Here is a 20302-nt window from a genome sequence, read left to right on the forward strand (position 1 = left end):
AAATACCCGGAGGAACCCGTGCAGACACAGGGAGAACATGCAAACTCCACACAGACATTGACCTAAGCTGGGAATCGAACCCAGGTCCCTGGTGCTGTGAAGCAGCAGTGCTAACCATGCCGTCCAAGATATTAATCAGGAGAAGAAGTTACACACAAGTTTCCTGGGTTAGTTAGTTGAATATTCTTGGTGCAAATCTAGTGTAACTTAAGTATAGAAACTGTATAAATTGCTGATTGAATCCCCTCAAGAAAACCCCATGCAACAACAACTAAACTCTTCAAAAGTACTCCGCGGATTTCTGGCCCCAGCAGAACATTATCTGGACACAAGGTAACCAGCTAATAAATGTTACATAAAATTAGTCTGTTTAAACTATAGTTCAAATACACATTTTACAAGCACTAATTTTTTTTCTGTAGCACTGGTGGGCAAGGAGGAAAGAGGTGAGTGTGAACTAATTTCGCTGCCCTTATGTTCTTTAACTTCTTTTCACACTGTTTATCAGTCCTAGGTAAGAGGGGACAAGGAGTCAGGACCACCTACCTGCAAGTGGACTGACTGCTGCCTGACATGGTGAAAGACCCGGGAGTGTGGAGCTCCTGTCTTGTAACCTATTAGGTGTGTACAGTTTGGGCATATATGTTGGTCTTCAACAAAGAAGATTATTGTCTGTCTTCTGTTTGCTGCCTTAGCATGCCCAATGGGTACAGTCACTAACTAAATGGGCATGCTATTGTTATTCTGGACTGATGTTGATGGTGTGATATCATTCGGAGATTTGGTGCCAATAGCCAGCACAGCCATTTATTAGCTGGTTACCTTGCTCCCAGATAATGTTCCTCTGGGGCCAGAAATCAGTGGAGTACTTTTGAAGAGTTTAGCAGTTGCTGCATGGAGTTTTCTTGAGGAGGTTCGGTAAGCAATTTATACAGTTTCTATACTTAAGTTACACTAGATTTGCACCAAGAATATTTAAATTAATCCAGGAAACTTGTGTGTAACTCCTTCTCCTGATTAATATCTCACTGTTGGTGTAACTGTAATTTACTATGGCACAATTCAAGACCATTGATTAAAGTTTCTTTCATCGTAATTTCATCTGACTACTGTTGGGAACATTACTGATTGGTAGCATGTATCAGAAATTGATACAGCTGTATTTGGAAGAGGCCCTCAATTGGAAGTGCAAAGTGGAAAATTAACCTTAAAATGTCATGTCCAGAATATAAAGCAAATGAATGATGGAAATCATAAACGACATTGAAAAAGTAATCCTTTTAATGTTGCTAGGATCTTCTTAACGGCAAAGTAAAGCCAGGAACATAATTGGAATATTTGGGTTGTTCACAGTTCTATCAGGCGAATAATGTTCTGTAAACTTTTTTCACCAGTTTGTAAATTTGGGGGGGAAAAGTGTAACTTCTCTGCAGAGCTCAAATAAACCTAAAATGGATGCACTAAGTTCAAGTATCTTTCTCTCTTACAATAGTTTTTTCATCTCTTGTTCAGCTATTCATTGAAAGAAGGGGACCCCCAGTGGCTTGTCCCTAGAACCTATGCAACTTTGACTTGGGTAAATTGTGTGGTGCTCTTTTTAGGTTGCAACCTTAGATATTATGTGTGCCAAATAGGTCGATGTGAGGTGGAGATGCCTTCATTGGACTGGGCTAGGCACAGTAAGACGTCTTACAACACCAGGTTAAAATCCAACAGGTTAATTTTAAATCATGAGCTTTCAGGGTGCTGCTCCTTCATCAGGTGAGTCACTTGATGAAGGAGCAATGCTCCTAAAGCTCGTGATTGCAAATAAACCCATTGGCTTTTAACCTGGTGCTGTGAGACTTCTCGATGTGATATGTCTGGTTCATGGGTGGAGAGAGTTAACATATTTTATGCTTTTATGTGTTTGTTTGCTTCTCTTTTTCATCCTGTTGTGCTGGTTATCAACAGTATAAGAAAGGGGAACCCCAGACTAATTTTTCTCTTGCCCCATCAGCACACAGCTTCTCCATCAGCAAGTCTTCTTGTGTGACACTTGGGAACTTGGGTCCCTTACAGCTCCAGGCTAAAGTTCAGAGACTTGGGTCCCCTCGACATGATGTATGCCCACAACCATTTGGACATACCCTGAACACTCAAGAACCAAACTCCCAAATAGTTCTCCAGTTTGATTGAATAGATGCTCTTTGACAATCCTGTGCAAGAGCAAAATGGAACTTTTTCATGACACCATCTACAATTCTGCTTTCTCAACAATTATAAGACTGATCTGTGTGAGGAGACTTTAAATGCATTATGAGCCACTTGAAGTAAAGTCTACTGGAATGCTAGGTGGTTTGCCAGTGACAAGTGTTACAACTTTTCCAGAATTTCCAGATACACTTTGACACAGCAGTGCTAAAGGCATGTAAAAAAGGCAATCAGTCCATCAGTAAAGAAAAAGTACTGTAGAAAACAAAGGCAGGGAATGTCATCACTGACTGTAATAAACAGTTGGAGAGATGTTTCACCGAAAAAGCTCTAGACACAATAGAAAACTTGCCCATCATAGAAGAGATGGATAAAAGCAAATTACTGTATATGCTGGAACCTTGGATAAAAGCAAATTACTGTGTATGCTTGGAAATAGAAACAAAATTGCTGTAAAATCTCAGCAGGTCTGACAGAGAGGGAATAGTACTAATGTTTCATCTTGGATGAAAACTTTTTGCGTTATCTCCATTTTAAGTTGGCAATCCCTTATTTTTAAACAGTTCTAGATTCTCCCACAAAATACTTGATTTATTATTGTCACATGTATTGATATACAATGAAAAGTATTGTTTCTTGTGCTGTATATTCAAGGCACACTGTACAGAGAGAAAGAAAGGAGACAGTGCAGAACATATTGTTACAGTCATAGCTAGGGTATAGAGAAAGATCAACTTAATACAAGGTAGGTTCATTCAAAAGTCTGATGGTGGCAGAGAAGAAGCTGTTCTTGAGTCAGTTGGTACCTGTCCTCAGACTTCTTAAAAAAAAGCATTCTTTCCACATCCACTTCTCAGGACCTTAATGAAGGTAACTAACATCATGGAAGTACAGACTTTTCCAGGAAAAATAATCAAAGTTATTATAAAACCTAGGGCCAGAGGATTTAAAATCACACTGATGCAGGCAAATTTTGGAGTGATGTCAGAAGGTTCATCAGTTTGGACTTCTGAGTAGGACAGTGGGGGCAAAAACCACAGACTCATTCAGGAAAGAATTTGAAGTTGGCTAGGTTTTCCTAGATGGGTGAGATGGAATGTATCGATGGCACTCCTCTTTTATATTAATGCTCTGGGGAAAAAAAATCAGAAATTTCCTTAACCTTGTAGCTGGTGTAGTATCTCATTTGTGTTCCCCAAGTAGTCTGGCTGAAATAGAGAACTGTCATTCTACAGTGCAGCTCCCTATACAGTTTACTTTGGGGAAGGGATGTGGTGCAGTGCCGCATTTAAAAGCGACGGTGCAGAGGGACCTCGGGGTCCTTGTGCATGAGTTGCGGGGACCCAGCCTGCAGGTGCAGCGGGTGGTCGGGAGGGCGAATGGGATGCTGGCCTTCATAGCGAGGGGGATTGAGTGTGGAGGTGGGGAGGTCTTGCTGCAGCTGTATGGGGCATTGGTGGGGCCGCAGCTGGAGTACTGTGTGCAGTTTTGGGCGCCGCACCTGCGCAGGGATGTTTTGGCCTTGGAGGGAGTGCAGAGGAGGTTTACTGGGCTGATGCCGGAGTTGAGGGGGTTGAGCTGTGAGGAGAGGCTGGGTGGACTAGGCTTGTGCTCGTTGGAGTTTGGAGGAATGGGGGGAGATCTCATTGAGACGTATGGGATGATGGGTGGGATGGATAGGATGGAGGTGGAGGGACTCTTCCCGCTCAGGAAGGACGGTAGGACTGGGGGGCACAGCCTCGGGATAAAGGGGGGGCGGTTCGGAACGGAGTTGAGGAGGAACTTCTTCACTCAGGGGGTGGTGAATCTCTGGAGTTCTCTGCCCGTTGAGGTGGTGGAGGCTGCCTCGCTAAATATTTTTAAGAGGCGGGTTGATGGGTTTTTGATGGGAGAGGGGATTGAGGGTTGTGGGGAGAGGGCGGGAGGGTGGAACTGAGCCACGACAGATCAGCCATGATCTTATTGAATGGCGGGGCAGGCTCGAAGGGCCAGATGGCCTACTCCTGCTCCTATTTCTTATGTTCTTATGTTCTTATGTTCATTAAGTTTCATTCACTTTCAGCAATTGACACTAATGTTAAACTGTCTGTACCCACTGTTTAAGTTCAGTGCTACTAAATTTGTGTGTGAATTGTCACAGCATTGCAGAAGGAAGCTTATGGCTGCAAACTACTTGTTCCAAGTGCATATAATGAATCTTTGGTAAAAGCTAATTCTCATGTGATAGCTCAGGAGTCACAGATTTATTTTAATGGCAAAGGTGAAAGTGGCATCACTGCAGATGATTTTGTGTTCTAGTATTTGTCAGATTGTGAATTTATTTATTTTTGTACTTGTTTAAAGTGTGGTGTTCAAAGTAATCATTATAAATGATTTTATATTGAAAATGCAGGTTCAACCATCATTGAACATTGTATCTGTACCAACAAGTTTACATAAAGAAATAAATCCACAACAATCTGCGTCTGCACCTGCAGTTGTCCTTGCAAGCCATATGGTGCCCATTGAAACAAGCAAAATGGAAGCACGTTACAAAGAATCACTAGAAAATATGGAAGCAAAGCTTTCTGCTGCAGTAGAGGAAAAACTCAGAATGAAAGAGGTACTGTTATAGTATGTATGCAAGTGTACATTGTGTTTTGTTGTCATTGAGTTAAAAAAATCCACAGTAAAATAGAAATCATTTTCACAGGAAAGCTCTATCCTGTACAGTGACACGTAATATTATTTTAAATTGTTAGTACAGACAGTCGTCGACTTTGAGACTATCAAATTATGATAAACGGCACTTACGATGTTTATTAATTGATGCCAGAGAATGGAATTTTCCTGTCCTGCCCACTGTGGGAATCGTAGCTGTTGTGGCAGAAAATTTGACAGACCATTTATAGGTCTGTTGACCTTGGGCGGGAATTTCCGGTATTAAGGCACATGTGGCTAGATAATCCCATCCTCATGTTTCGACTTTACAACTGTGGTTTTGACTTTATGATGCCACACCAGCAAACACTGGATTTTTATCAACTGTATGTTCCTTTATGTTCCACCATTCAGAATCTCAGGAAGAGCAAGTTGCTTCTCAGATACAATATAAAAATATCTTTGAAGGTGTAGGCAGTATTGTATCATGGGAAATACACCACTTTAAGCCAATTACACTGAAGCAAAATCTCTCAGACTTTATTGTCCTACTCAAAAGTCCAAACTGATGAATCTCCTAATATCTCTCCTAAATTTATTTACATTAGTTTGATTTGAAATCCCTTGGACCCAGTTTAAAACCAACTGACTCAGCAGAAACTGGTGGGCCAGATGCATGTTTTACAAAATGTTTGAGTTTACTTACCACTTGCATCCTTTGAGTAACAACTAGATGGGTTATCTAATGGTTGTGTGATTCCCGATTGATATGCAGAAAGCAAGAAAGAAAACACACGTCAATTATTTTACCACAAACCTCATCATGACCTTTCACTGATAAATGCACATTGCATTTGAGGCACTTTAGAAAGTGAAGCAAATTTACAAAATAGCAAATAAAGGCGGATTCAATACCTGTGTTAATGGCCACAAGTTATTGGAAAAGAAACAGCTACCTGAACTGAGTCAATTCTGTCGCTGACAAGTGCACTTTTCAGTGAAAATTTGGTATTGTACCATTGTTCTTATGAGAAAGCTGGTTCTAACTTATGATATTTTGATTTACAATTTATTCCCAAAAACCATGTTGTGTTGCAAGTCCGAAGACTGCCTGTAATTGTCAGTAAATTTGAAAGTTGTAAAAGTTAAGGGACAAGCTTTAAGAGTTAAAAAAAAATCATTGGATCTCCTGTGATGTTTTTGAAGAGATATTTAGGATCTTTTAGCACATGTTCTATATAAATGTTTTAAATTGACCTGCAGAGCTGACATTGGAATGGTTCTGCTAGATGAGGCCAAACTTGTTCCACTGACTTTCTGATTCTATCTATTTTTCCGTGTATCTTTACTGATTTTCCTGATTTCTGTTGCTCTATCCTTGTATTGTCATGCTCTCCATGTCAGTGATCAGTGATCTCTGCCATCTGCTTTCTTTAAATTTAATTAGCTGCTTGTATCCCTTTTCCTCCAACATGCTGTTTTAGTCTGACCAGAAGCAAGAGGAGAACTATGTGGAAAAGAGAATGTGATGGATAATGTAGATCAGCTGGATGTGGTGCAGGAAGTGTGAGGTTGAGTTTGGACATGCCTTTGGTTTTCTGCACATGCATTCTTTATTTTGGGCTATAAAATATTGGCCTGTAGAATAGAAATAGGGGTGTATTTAGAGGTGTTTGCTAATGGAGGAGGTTTCACAGCTTGGAGCTGCTGGTTTTGTCTGTGCTAAAACAGTAATTGGAGGCTGATATGGGGAAGTTTGCCAATATTTGAATCTTTGTGTGTTAGTTATGAACTTGTTCTTAGTTTTACATGGAAGGGTTATGATGGCTATACCTTAGGAATGTTTAAAGTTAAACTTTATTTATTAGTGTCACAAGTTGGCTTACATTAACACTTCAGTGAAGTCACTGTAAAAATCCCCCAGTCACTGCACTCCAGCGCTCGTTCGGGTGCACTGAGGGAGAATTTAGCATGGTTAATCCACCTAACTAGTGCATTTTTGGAGTGTGGGCGGAAACCAAAGCACCCGGAGGAAACCCACGCAGACACACGGAGAATGTGAAAACTCCACACAGACACTGACCCAAGCCAGGATTTGAAACCAGGTGCCTGGCGCTGCAAGGCAGTAATAAAGAACAAAGAACAACCCAGCACGGGAAACAGGCCCTTCGGCCCAACGAGCCTGCGCCGCCGCATCTTCCTACACCTACCCTGCCCTGTGTGTATGTGAATGGAACCCCTAACGTAGCCAGATTCAGGGGAGAATAGTGTCAATTTGGTACACCAATCAGCCTAATGCTAACCACTGTGCCACCATGCTGCTCCACAAAATGTTATTCTTGTGGAAAGAGCTATTTAATGCAAAATGATTTGAGTGAATAACAAAATTAGCAAATAAACAATTAGAAAGGAGAAATTAACGTTATGAAAATATTGGGCATTTGAAGTAAAAACTAACTGACATTCACTATAAGTACAACTTTATAAAGTTAGATTCTTGAAAAGAACAGCTTTGAACCCTAGTCACAAAATGCATAATATGCTGCAAGTTAAGTTGTAACCATTTCCCTTTGGTTTCCCCTATTCATTTTGACCTCCTGGGTTCATCACCTACTTCAGGCAAGAAAATGTGATTAGGCAAACCAGCAAGGGACAACGGGTAACTTAATCCACCTGATGAAGAAACTAGTTTCTTTTGTACAGTTATGTACTGATATGGGAATACAGCTGAGATTGGATGAACGAACTTCATCCCATCACACTGTAAGTTGTGACTTTGATCTGCTGTGCTGCTTTCTTCTCTTACATTTAGAAATTTCTTATTTCCCACATGCATTTTAGTGTTGTTAAATTTCAAGAGTAGCTGTTTCTTTATGAATAGCAATTGCATTAGTGTTGTTAAGTTTCATGAGTAGTTGTTTATTTATGAATAGCAATAGCATTAGCAACATTAGCATTTGTCTCCTATAAATGCCAATCATTACTAATCTTAATCATGGCTTTCATTTGATTGGATAAAAGTTAAAGCAACAAAATCATTATTCTGAATAAAGCCATGCAAGAGTATTAGCGCAATGTACAAAGTGAAGTGCTGAGCCAAATACCAGTATTTGAGCTGGCAATAAATAAACTTTTGTGGTTTTTTTTTGCTTTGATCAGTTTTTATTTGCATATAACTTTTTTTTGCTTGGAAGATGTTAATGGTTCATCTACATCCGTACTAGTGAATCAGTTGCTGTGACAAATGGGAGTTGCATACCATTATATAGTATTGTAGAAATACAAAACACAATGTGTCCGTGCTGGCAGAAAAGGGAGTTACTCAGCCTAACCCTACGTTCCAGTTCTTGGTCTGTAACCCTCCAGGGTATGGCGTCTTATGTGCACATTATGGTTTGTTTCAAATTTAATGAAAGCCACACTGTTGCCTCACAGTGGCTGGGCCCCTGGTTCGATTCCGGCCTTGGGTGACTGTGCAGAGTTTACACATTTTCCTTGTGTCTGCATGGATTTCCTCCGGGTGCTCCAGATTCCTCCCACAGTCCAGAGATGTGCAGGTCAGGTGAATTGGCCATGCTCATTTGCTCCTCAGTGTCCAAAGGCTTGCAGGGATAGGATGGTGGGGAGTTTCAAGTACAGTCTTGATTGCCCAAATGGCCTCCTTTTGCACTGTAGGGATTCTATCTTTGATTTGATTTGATTTATTATTGTCACATTTATTATTACCATACGGTGAATATTGTTGTTTCTTGTTCATAATACAGACAAAGCATACCATTCATAGAGAAGGAAATGAGAGCTTGCAGAATGTTTTGTTACAGTTATAGCTAGGGTGTAGAGGAAGATCAACTTAATGCAAGGTAAGGCCATTGAAACGTCTGATGGCAGGAGAGAAGCTTTTCTTGTGTTGGTTGGCACTTGACCTCAGACTTTTGTATCTTTTCCCCGACAGAAGAAGGGGGAAGAAAGAATGTCCGGCGATGCATAGGGTCCTTAATTATGCTGATTGTTTTGCCGAGGCAGTGGGAAGTGTAGACAGGGTCAATGGATGGGAGACTGGTTTGTGTGATGGACTGAGTTACATTCATGTTTTGTACACAATATGGAAAGTGCGCACAATAATTATTGTCAATTGCGAAGTCCCAGTTTTAGATGCATTATGGTTTGTTCTCAATTTCACTTCGCCCTCATTATGGGAGCATTGCAAAATAATTGATCATTTTGTTAGGATATTAGTAAAGTGGAAACATCTGTGTTTGTTTTCAGTAGTATCATTGTGTAGTGCATAAACAATTTTTGCAATTTGTACTCCTGAGATTATGAACAATAGCAAGTTGGACCAAGTGCAAAATGGTCCTGTTAGAATTCTCCTGACAAATGAGCATAACACAAAGATACTTTACAATTTCTAGTGAGCACACTTTATTAAAATTTAGCCTTCAAATATACAAAAATGCTTACCATTAACCTCAGAGATTGGTGTTCGGATTTGGTGTTATCTATTGTTGAGGCAAAAGTAAGTGTTTTATAAAAAATCTCCCCAGACCACCAGATTCATGAGTGCCAAACAAGACAAATGAACAACTAGGCAAAAACAAAACTGAGTTTTTCTTAGGGCCATATTGCCATCCCTTTACAGGCCGCATGTGGCTGAATGACTCCAGGTAACCACATAAGCTATTTCTTCTAATCATGTTCGCCATAACATTCCCATTATTCCGATCATTCCCTACATTAATGACATGAGTATAAGGACCTCAACTTCTTTCACCATCAACGACAAATTATATGCTTCCTGTTCTTCAATTACCAGTGAGAATGTGAATGCAGACAACCTTACCGTGTAGGTACTGGTCATTCTGCAGCAACTGTGGTCACATCCTGAGTTTGTATGTACACGTGTAATATTTTTGTGGGTTTGCCCATTCACCTGAGACAGGACACAAATACCATCTGAATTTATTGGTTACTTGCAAAGCGAAAAAGCAATTAACAAATTGTTTCCGATCTGATCAGGTGGAATGGTTTAGTCATTGACCAGTGTTTGCATTTTTATGGTATCTTGCTTCATGCCAGCCAATTTGTGCCTGGAAGTAGATACACTGGCATAATGGAATATGCAATATTTACACTGGGCTGCATGTTTAAGTGAACCTGGGTTCATACCCAAAGGTACCATGATTAAAAAAAAGAGAACAGAAAGATCTATGTGAACCTAGGACATTTTGTCTTACCTATTTGTTATTGTGTGACTTTGAGAAGATAGTACAGAATGTAAGTTAGCTAATTTTCATGTTGATGATTTTGTTGCATATTTGTGTAGCAAACTATGTGTTTTGTGTTCTAGATTGCCAATTTCTTCTCTTTGTTTTAAGGAATTGCAGAAGATGTTTGAGAAGTACTCAAAATTAGAGGAACATCTGCAAGAACAAGAAGCGGAGGGAATTTCATACAAAGACCAATACAGTCAGCTCCAGGTAATTAAAGCTTTCGTGAGCACATGAATGATATTTGGGTTAGTAAAATATGCAGTTTGTACCGTATATGCAAAGTCTGTATTAGTCATGTTACATCCGGCCTTTTGGCTCAGAACATGCTTGGATGAAACCCAAGATAGAGTGAAATTCCTTATCTTGTCAGCTTGGATCTTGTTTGTCTCTCTTGTGGAGACCATGAATTAGATTCATTTGAAATTTGAATTTAGTTTTTGGAGCAAGCGAGGAATGGATTAGGTTTGCCTGGTCCACTTTGAGCATTGGCTTTATAACTCTTAAGATTGGAGTAAATAATTTCTAAAAGATGTTGCACCCATGGATCATGATTGACATTGGATGGTATTTTCCAGCTGCACTTGTCCCGAAACCAGAAAGTCCCACCCGAGGTCAACGGACCTTTGCATGGTTTCCCCCCTCCCCAGCTACGATTCCCATGGTGGGCGCGGTGGAAAACTTCCCCTTGTTCCTTGCACATAAGCCATGTCTCTGATTCCTTGGGGAAGGATTTAGTGACTTTTTTGAATTGTCAATTGTCTTTTTAAAAAAAGAGAGGAGGAAAGTATTTGTATAGCACTGCACTCTAGTGCATAACGACTCAATTGCAATATATCCCTTGCATTTACTGATTAAGGCTTGATCAGAAATGCTGGAAAGTACCCCTTTTGTAAAAGTAAGTTGAAGCTGGATTTTAGCATCTTACTTTTAAAGTAATGGAAGACACAGTGCTGTTAAGCTGAACAATGTGAAGATTTGAGGCAGCTCAATGGTGCAGTTTTCTTCTCATGATGTCATCTCTAGTGATATTTCTGCCCACTTAAGGGAGATGGCAGGAAGAATTGATAGATTGTCATTGTGAAGCTGCAAAAAGCAAAATATGACCATAAGTTATATCCAGGATGTTTGCACCATCAGGATGTTGGATAATAGGTTCTGTCAGTCATCAGTGGATCAATTAGATGTAATGCTTGTACAGAACAGATGAATTCTGAAAGTTTAGCTTTGTGATATTTTTTGACAGCTGTACATTGTTTTATTTGCCACCCAATATTTACTTCTCTTCCTCATTTACTTCCAAAAGTTGTGTTACTTTCTTCGCACATCTCCAACCCTCAATTCAAGTCCACCTCCGACTACTATGGAAGGGTAAGGTGTCTCAAAAAAATTGAAGAATGGATGAACCTACCCATTGAATTCTGTAACTATGCAGTAGCAACATGAGTGGTATTCTCCACTAAAAAGTCAAAAAGTTGTTCTACCAATGATATAAATGAGAAATCTGGTGTGTGAATTTCAGAGCCGGTGTTAGCCAGGTATTCAAGCCATATGTTCCACTGATTGGCAGATTGTATCAAAGTGCACCACCCTCCAGCCTTTCGCAACAGGCAAAGTATTGACGACACAACCAACTTGCAAAACTCTAATGTCCAACATTAGATGTGATTCTATGATTGGATAGGACTCGCTAAACAACCCTGATTTTGCTCAAAATTCCATTGAAAATCAACTTAAGATTGTCAGTCAGGCTCGCAATATGGCTCACTTATGTTAAAAAGATTATTTGTTATCACTTTTGACTTAATAATGTGCCAGCTGAAAACAGGAAGAGTGCTAATCTTGAGTTTAAAATTTCTATAGTTGTTATAGTCCCTGCAAACAATGGTATGATGGGAAACACCACTGTAGCAGTGCACATACTGAAAGTAAGTGTTTGCTGCAAATAAATGGTGTGGAAATCTAACCAGAATAAAATTAACTTGGTCTTCCTGATTACTAATTAATTTTATTTATTCTTTCATGGGATAAGGGTGTCACTGGCTATGTCAACATTTATTTCCCTTTCCTAATTGCCCTTGAAAAGGTGCTGGCAAGCAGCCTATTTAAACCGCTGCAGTCCCAGTGCAATTAAGGAAAGTGTTCCACAGTTTTCCAGCAACGGTGATATTGTTCCAAGTCAGGTTGGTCAGGAAGGTTTACTAGGCTGATCCCTGGGATGGCAGGCCTGTCATATGAGAAGAGACAATGAGAAGGTCCATTGACCTCAGGTGGGATTTTCTGGTTTTGGGTTGAGCCAGGTGTAAAATCCTGCCCATTGCTTTTTTCAACAGGGAGATCGAGTATGTGTAATTATGCCATAAGTGAGAAATGGGTACCAGCCTTAGTTTTGGCAAAAACAGGTCCAGTTTCTTACATGGTTCATACTGAAGATGGATTGATTTGGCGATGCTAAGCTGACCAATTGTTATCATCTCAAAATTTGCTACTATACCATGTGAGGAGGATACAAAATTAGCTCCAAAAGAAGAAGTGCCTACTGAAATTTAAAATCATACTTTGAGGGCCAAGGACAGCCAAAGGCGGCACAATGACACAGTGGTTAGCACTGCTGCCTCACAGCACCAGGGACCTGGGTTCAATCCCGGCTTGGGTCACTGTCTCTGTGGAGTTTGCACATTCTCCCCATAGCTGTGTGGGTTTCCTCTAGGTGCTCCGGTTTCCTCCCACAGTCCACAGATGTGTGGGTTAGGTGGATTGGCCATGCTAAATTGACCCTTAGTGTCGGGGGACTAGCTAGGGTAAATGCATGGGGTTATGGGGATCGGGCCTGGTTGAGATTGTGCTTGGTGCAGACTTGATGGGCTGAATGTCCTCATTCTGCACTGTAGGGCTGGAAATTCTCCTGTTTGCCTGCCCGTTGGGCTCTTAGTTTTGTTTTGGTAGAATCCCAGTCAATGTGTTTGTTATTATCTGCTGTAGTGATTCTTAGGTCATGTATTATCTAAATGAACATTGAAAGGAACTTTGTAAAACTGCTTACGTCCCCGTACTTACTTGCTCCAGTTAAATGATGCAAGAATATACAGAAAAGAAAGTTAATTGTGTAATTGGGGACCAATAGTTACTTAGTGATGTGTTAATATTATGCTGAATGTTTCCTAGGTATGCCTATTTCCCATCAAGTATGGATTAAATATGATTCAATGTTAGGGTTTTGTGATGAGCGCTTGCTGCTCATTCATGCTGGCATGATGACAGGTTCAAGAGTTATTTAAGATTTTTACATTTCTGTTGAGCATGATTTTTTTTAGTCACCTTTTCCTCTTTACCCTAATTATGTTTGTTTGTCTTTTTATGAATTTCATTCATCATCATTCATGGTTTCCTAATTGAGTGGGAAGGAAGGTGCCTGCTTCCAGGCTTCTGCTTTCTGTAACAAACTGTTATGAACAATTATGGCAAAATGGTGCAGCTTTTCTCTCCCTGTTGTCTCTACTTTCCTTCATCAAATTCTGTTCGCTAAACATTCCTGTGAAGTTTTATAGTATGAGCATGGAGATGTCATAGTACAGTGGTTAAGTTAATTTACTTAACTGTGCTCTCTGCTACTATTTTCCCCTTTTCCACAAGGGAGCTCAACTATAATTAAGGTGGGCTGAATTGATGAATGTCCATGACATGGACCTTTTGTGAATTATCCTGGTTGTTTAATACTGACGACAACTGCCCCTTCTCAGGCCGTAGTTTGTAAGTCATTTACATCTTGCGAACATTTCAGGTATATCACAGAATCCCTATACTTGTGCAGTTCAAAGCATAAATGCAGCAACACTGAATGTGCTCTCATTATGGCTAACAATGACATAGCTACTAGGTCATTATTTGAATTGCATCTCTGTTATCTTTTTGCAGTTGGTTACTGGTTGATCTATGATATTTATTCTTATCTTCACTTCGTACCTTGATCCCTGTCATTCACCTTTTAATAACATTTTAATTTTCATTCAGTAACCATAACATGATTGAAGTACATATTCAGTTTGAGGGCGAGGACTTTGGGTCTGAAACTGATATCTTAATCATAAATAAAGGTAATTATAAAGTTAGATAGTTAAAATAGGTTAACAGGTAAGATGATAGATACGCAGTGGAAAGTATTTAAGGAGATATTTCATAATTCTCACCAAAGATAATTCCATTGCAAAAGAAATATTTTGTGAGAAGGCTGTATCATCCATGACTAACTAAGGGAATAAGGATGGTATCAAATTAGTAGTAAAGGCTTGTAATGCTGTGAAGGTTGGTGGTAGCCAGAAGATTGAGAAAATTTTATAAACCAGCAAAGGATGATTTAAAAGAATAGAGGCTGAAAATTAGAATATGAGAGTAAATTAGCAAGAAATATAAAAACAGACAATAAGGGTCTGAACAAGTAGATAAAAAGGAAGGCTTGTTTTGTTTCTTGTTTGTAATTATAAAAATCCTTGTTAATTTTCTTATTATACATGTTAACTATATTCTTATTTTATAAAAGCTCCTAGTGGATCATCTGAATCATACCTGAAGTGAAACGTATCATGCTGGCTGGGGCACATGGTGGCACAGTGGTTACCATTGCTGCCTCACAGCACCAGAGACCTGGGTTCAATTCCAGCCTTGGGTCATTATCCGTACACATTATCTGTGTGGGTTTCCATTGGTTTCCTCCCACAGTCCAGAGATGTGTGGGTTAGGTTAATTGGCCATGCTAAATTGACCCTAGTGTCAGGGGGTATAGCAGAGTAAATATGTGGGGTTACAGGAAGAGGACCTCGGTGTGTTAGGGGGATTAGCAGAGTAAATGTGTGGGGTTACAGGAAGAGGACCTGGATGTGGTAGGGGGATTGGCAGAGTAAATGTGTGGGGCTACAGGAAGAGGACCTGGGTGGGATTGTGGTCAGTACAGACTCAATGAACCAAATAGCCACCTCCTGTACTGCAGGAATTCTATGATTCTATAATTCTTACCCTAATCAAATTCAAGATGCAAAACTTATGATTCAGGCAGGCTCCATTGAACACTTTGGAGTTTCTAACCTGAACCATAACAAGTGCCAAGTCTAGTTGCAATCTATTTTATGAATTGGATGAATATACAGAATGTGTTTTAGCTAAATATGCTGATAATGCAACTATAGGTAGGAAACCGAGTTGGTAGGAGGATATAAAGCAGCTGCAAGTTAGTGGGTGACAAAAATTTGGTAGAATAGAATAGAATTCCTACAATGCAGAAAGAGGCATTTGGCCCATCAAGCTTGCATTGACAACAATCCACCCAGGCCCTATCCTCGAAATTCTGCATTGACTCTGTTAATTTACCTTGACATTAAGGAAGAATTTAGCATGGTCAATCAACCAAATTTGCACATCTTTGGACTGTGGGAAGAAGCCGGAATACCCGGAGGAAACCCAGGGAGAATGTGCGAATTCCACATACAGTCACCCGAGGCCGGAATTTAATCTGGGTCCCACAATCACCCGAGGCCGGAATTTAATCTGGGTCCCACAGTCACCCGAGGCCGGAATTTAATCTGGGTCCCACAGTCACCCGAGGCTGGAATTTAATCTGGGTCCCTGACACTGTGAGGCAGCAGTGCTAACCACTGTGCCACCCTAGTGCCAGATGGAGCATAATATGAGAAAATGTGAAGTTTTCTACTTTGGGATAAACAGAAAAGAGAAGAGAAAATGAAGAGAGACTGCAGGATGCTGCAGCACATTAAAATCTGTGTGCCTTTGTACATGACTCACAGAAAGTTAGTATGTAGGTGGAGCAAATGATTAGAAGGCAAATGAAAGGAAATGTTCCTCCAAGATAATCAGTGAACGAGATGCATTTTTACAACAATTGATAGTTGTCATGGTCACCATTATGAAGGCAAGCTTTATGTTTCAGATTTATTAATTAAATTTAAATTCCACCAGCAATTGTGCTGAAATTCAGATCCACATTCTGAGGACATTAACCTGGGCCTCTGGATTACTGGTACAATGACATTAACATGGCCCTACCATCTCCCCATTCTGTATTTCATTTCAGTTCAGCATTTATTTTAGCTATTACAACATAATTTCATGTCGTGTGGCACAGTGAGTAGCATCCTTACCTCTGAACCGGAAGTACAAGTTCAATTCCAGTGCCAGGATCTGTTGGCCACAGAAGGTGCATTGATAAGCTGGTTCAACAGGCTGATAATTAGCTTGGGTTTCCTTCCCAAAACGTCCCCACTATTCTCCATGGAGAAAAGAGTGTGTGAAGATACGCTAAAAAAAAGTATGTATCTTTAAATTCTTTCAGCAGAAACAACAGAATAAAAGCTGCGTTAGCACTGCTGCCTCATAGCACCAGGGACCTGGTTTGATTCCTGGTTTGGGTTACTATCTGCGCGGAGCCTGCTGTTCTCTCTGTGTCTGTGTGGGTTTCCTCTGAGTGCTCCAGTTTCCTCCCACAGTCCAAAAGACGTGTTGGTTGGGTGCATTGGCCATGCTAAATTCTCCCTCGGTGTACCTGAACAGGTGCCGGACTGTGGCAACCAAAGGATTTTAACAGTAGCTTCATTGCAGTAAATCTACGTGTGACAAATAAATAAACTTCAACAATGTTTCCGTTATTTTTTTCCATCCTTGTACAGAATGAATTTTGTTGTGTACACCATTATCAAGGTAATGTGCAGGTGAACGCCACCAGTAGAAACAAAAAAATTATGTAATGTATATAAAGAACAAAGAACAACACAGTACGGGAAACAGGCCCTTCGGCCCAATGAGCCCGCACCACCATTTTAACATTCTGAGTCCCCCCTCCATCCATGACCCTTGTCTATGCTTATGGCATTCCACATTGAGGGAAGACTAATTTAGGGACAATTTGTTACACCAGTCAGCCTAACAGCACATCTTTGGGGTGTGGGAGGAAACCGGAGCCCCCGGAGAAAAGCCACGCAAGCACGGGGACAATGCACAAACTCCCGCAGACACTGGCCCAAATCCATGTATCTGCACGGCAAACAGCGATAATCACTGAGCTGTCGTGTTGCCCAGCATCTAGTCCAGTTTAAGCGTACACTAATGACGTGAAGTACTAGGCTACCCTCGAAACAACCAAGAGCAGCCATCGTACAAACCATTGCGTGTATGCCCCTTGTTGGACAACAAGGCGGACCGAAGCACCTGTGGATTAAAAGAAAAAAACATCAATACCAAGCACATCCTTATACAAACATTTAAGGGAATCCCCAGAAGCTCAAAAGTAAAACAAGTGAGCCAGAAAATATGTTGGAATGTCCATAGGAATCAATTGATTCCCAGGGATGTCTCAAGGCTCCTGAACCTTATTTAAAACAGTCTCCTATATCCCTCCATCTCCATCCCGCTCATGTGCCTATCTAAGTAACTCTTAAACAACTCCAGCGTGCCTGCCTCCACCACCTTGCTTGGCAGAGCATTCCATACCCCCACTACCCTCTGTGAAAAACCTCCCTCTAACATCCGAATTATACCTCGCCCCCCTCACCCTAAGCCCGCGGCCCCTTGTAATGTGCGTTTCCAACCTAGAAAAAAGCTTACCACTGTTTACTCTATCTATACCCTTCATAATCTTATATACCTCTATTAGATCTCCCCTCAGTGGCGTCTTTCAAGGGAAAACAGCCGCAATTTGCCCAATCTCTCCTCATAACCCAGTCCTTCCATACCAGGCAGCATCCTGGTAGACCTCCTCTGCACTCTCTCCAGGGTCTCCACGTCTCTCTGGTAGTAAGGCGACCAGAACTGGACGCAGTACTCCAAATGCGGCCTAACCAACGTTCTATACAACTGCAACATTAGACTCCGGCTCTTATACTCTATACCCCTTCCTATAAAGGCGAACATACCATAAGCTTTCTTCACAACCTTCTCCACTTGTACTGCCACCTTCAAAGACTTGTGCAGTTGCACCCCCAGGTCCCTCTGCGTTTCTGTACTCTTTAGAGGCCTACCCTTTATCATATAACTCCCCCCTACATTATTTCTCCCAAAATGCATCACCTCACATTTATCAGGATTAAATTCCATCTGCCATTTATCTGCCCAATATACCAGCCCATCCCTATCCTGTTGTATTGCCTGACACTGCTCCTCACTGTCTGCCAATCCAGCCATCTTAGTGTCATCTGCAAATTTGCTGATCACACCACGTACTCCCTCTTCCAAGTCATTTATGCATATTACAGATAGAAGAGGTCCCAGTACTGAGCCCTGAGGCATACCACTAGTGACAGACCTCCAGCTAGAAAGGGACCCTTCCACTACTACCCTGTGTCTCCTATTTCCAAGCCAGTTGTCAATCCATCTAGATACCTGTCCTTGTATTCCATGACCCTTAACCTTTTCAACCAACCTACCATGAGGGACTTTGTCAAACGCCTTACTGAAATCCATATAGACGACATCAACGGCTCGTCCTTCGTCAACCGTTTTTGTCACCTCCTCAAAAAATTCTACCAGATTCGTCAGGCAAGACTTCCCCTTAACAAAGCCATGCTGTGTATCCCTAATCAGATCGCAATGCTCTAAATGCTCATACATCCTATCCCTAAGAATCCTCTCCATCAACTTGCCTACCACTGACGTCAAACTCACCAGCCTATAGTTAGCAGGGTTATCCTTCCTACCCCTTTTAAACAACGGTACCACGTTCACTATCCTCCAGTCCTCTGGGAGCTCACCTGTGTCCAAAGAAGAGACAAAGATTTGCATCAGAGGCCCAGCAATTTCATCTCTCGCCTCCCTAAGCAGCCTAGGATAAATGCCATCAGGCCCCGGAGATTTATCAGTTTTAATGCTACCTAAAAGTAGGTAGCATTCCTCCCTCGTAATGGATAGTTCCTTCAACTGGTCTACAGCTCCCTCCAAGACAGTACCAGACATCAAACCCCTCTCCTTCGTGAATACCGACGCAAAGTATTCATTCAGGATCTCCCCCATTCCCTTGGACTCTAAGCACAATTCCCCTCCTCTGTCTCTGAGAGGACCGGTTTTTCCTCTAACCACCCTTTTGTTCCTGACATAGGAGTAAAATGCCTTTGGATTTACCTTAATCTGCCAAAGCCACTTCATGCCCCCTTTTTGCCCTTCTAACTTCCGTTTGAGCTCCCTCCTACTCTCTCTGTATTCCTCCAATACTCTCTCTGTTCCCAGTTGCTTGGACCTAACATACGCCTCTCGTTTCTTCCTGACCAAGTCCTCAATATCCCTAGTAATCCACGGCTCTCTACTCCTACCTTTCCCATCCTTCCTCTTAACTGGCACATTTCTTTCCTGCAACCATTTCAGTTTTCCCTTGAAAGACTCCCACATGCCGAACGTGGACTTGCCCTCAAACAGCCTATCCCAGTCTGTACCCCTAAGTTCCTGCCTAATCCGGCTGTAGTTAGCCTTCCCCCGGTTTAGCACCCTCCCCTTAGGACAGCACTCATCTTTTTCCATTAACATCCTAAAGTAGACAGAGTTGTGGTCACTGTTGGCCACATGTTCACCTACTGCAACCTCAACCAACTGACCTGGTTCATTACCCAGAACTGAATCCAGTATAGCCCCCTCTGTAGTCGGGCTATCTACACAATGCCGCAAGGAACCTTCCAGTCCACATTTTACGAATTCCTCCCCGTCCAAAACCCCAGCTCTAGGCACCTTCCAATCCGCTCCAGGGAGATTAAAATCTCCCACTACAACAATGTTTAAAAAGTTAACAGAGGTATAGAGGAAGAAGAAAGGACAAGACCCTCAGCCATTGACATAGTAAGATGCGAGTCCACAAATTACTGGATTTTCTGAATTAGGTTTTTAATTTAACATGGTGGCATTTTCACTCATGACCTCTTAACGTTTTAACTTCTGTATCATGGCTGTTACACCACCATAAATGAGAGACTTTTATTAGGTTTTGTATTTCAGCTTGTATTTTAATCTTTTAACAGAAGTTGAATTAATAGCAAACAACTCAAGAATAGATTAAGGTCTTTTGTTTTGATTTGACAAACTCTAAACATAAAGTGCTGAGAAGTCTTGCTTTTTTGAATTTCTAGAAAATGTGGAAAAGACAACTTCTGGTTTTTCAGCTTATTGAGTATTTTCTTTACTGCTATGAATAGTGAAGAAAATACCTTAGTATTATCTTC

At 41.1% G+C, this 20302-nt stretch overlaps 1 protein-coding gene across 3 annotated transcripts in view; it reads left to right on the forward strand.

The window, feature by feature from the left end:
- LOC145344149 (coiled-coil domain-containing protein 91-like) overlaps positions 1–20302 on the forward strand; it is a 140449-nt gene that overhangs the window by 32796 nt on the left and 87351 nt on the right. For 2 of the 3 annotated variants that reach the window (XM_080191030.1, XM_080191031.1), the window contains 3 exons: positions 4586–4795; positions 7537–7596; positions 10209–10310. In XM_080191030.1, the coding sequence (XP_080047156.1) occupies positions 4586–4795; positions 7537–7596; positions 10209–10310 (372 nt within the window). The remainder of the gene's footprint in view (positions 1–4585; positions 4796–7536; positions 7597–10208; positions 10311–20302) is intronic. The other variant, XM_080191033.1, reaches the window with a different exon arrangement.

This window comes from Carcharhinus amblyrhynchos, chromosome 6, assembly GCF_965287045.1.
Source record: "Carcharhinus amblyrhynchos chromosome 6, sCarAmb.v2.hapA, whole genome shotgun sequence".
NCBI lineage: Eukaryota > Metazoa > Chordata > Chondrichthyes > Carcharhiniformes > Carcharhinidae > Carcharhinus > Carcharhinus amblyrhynchos.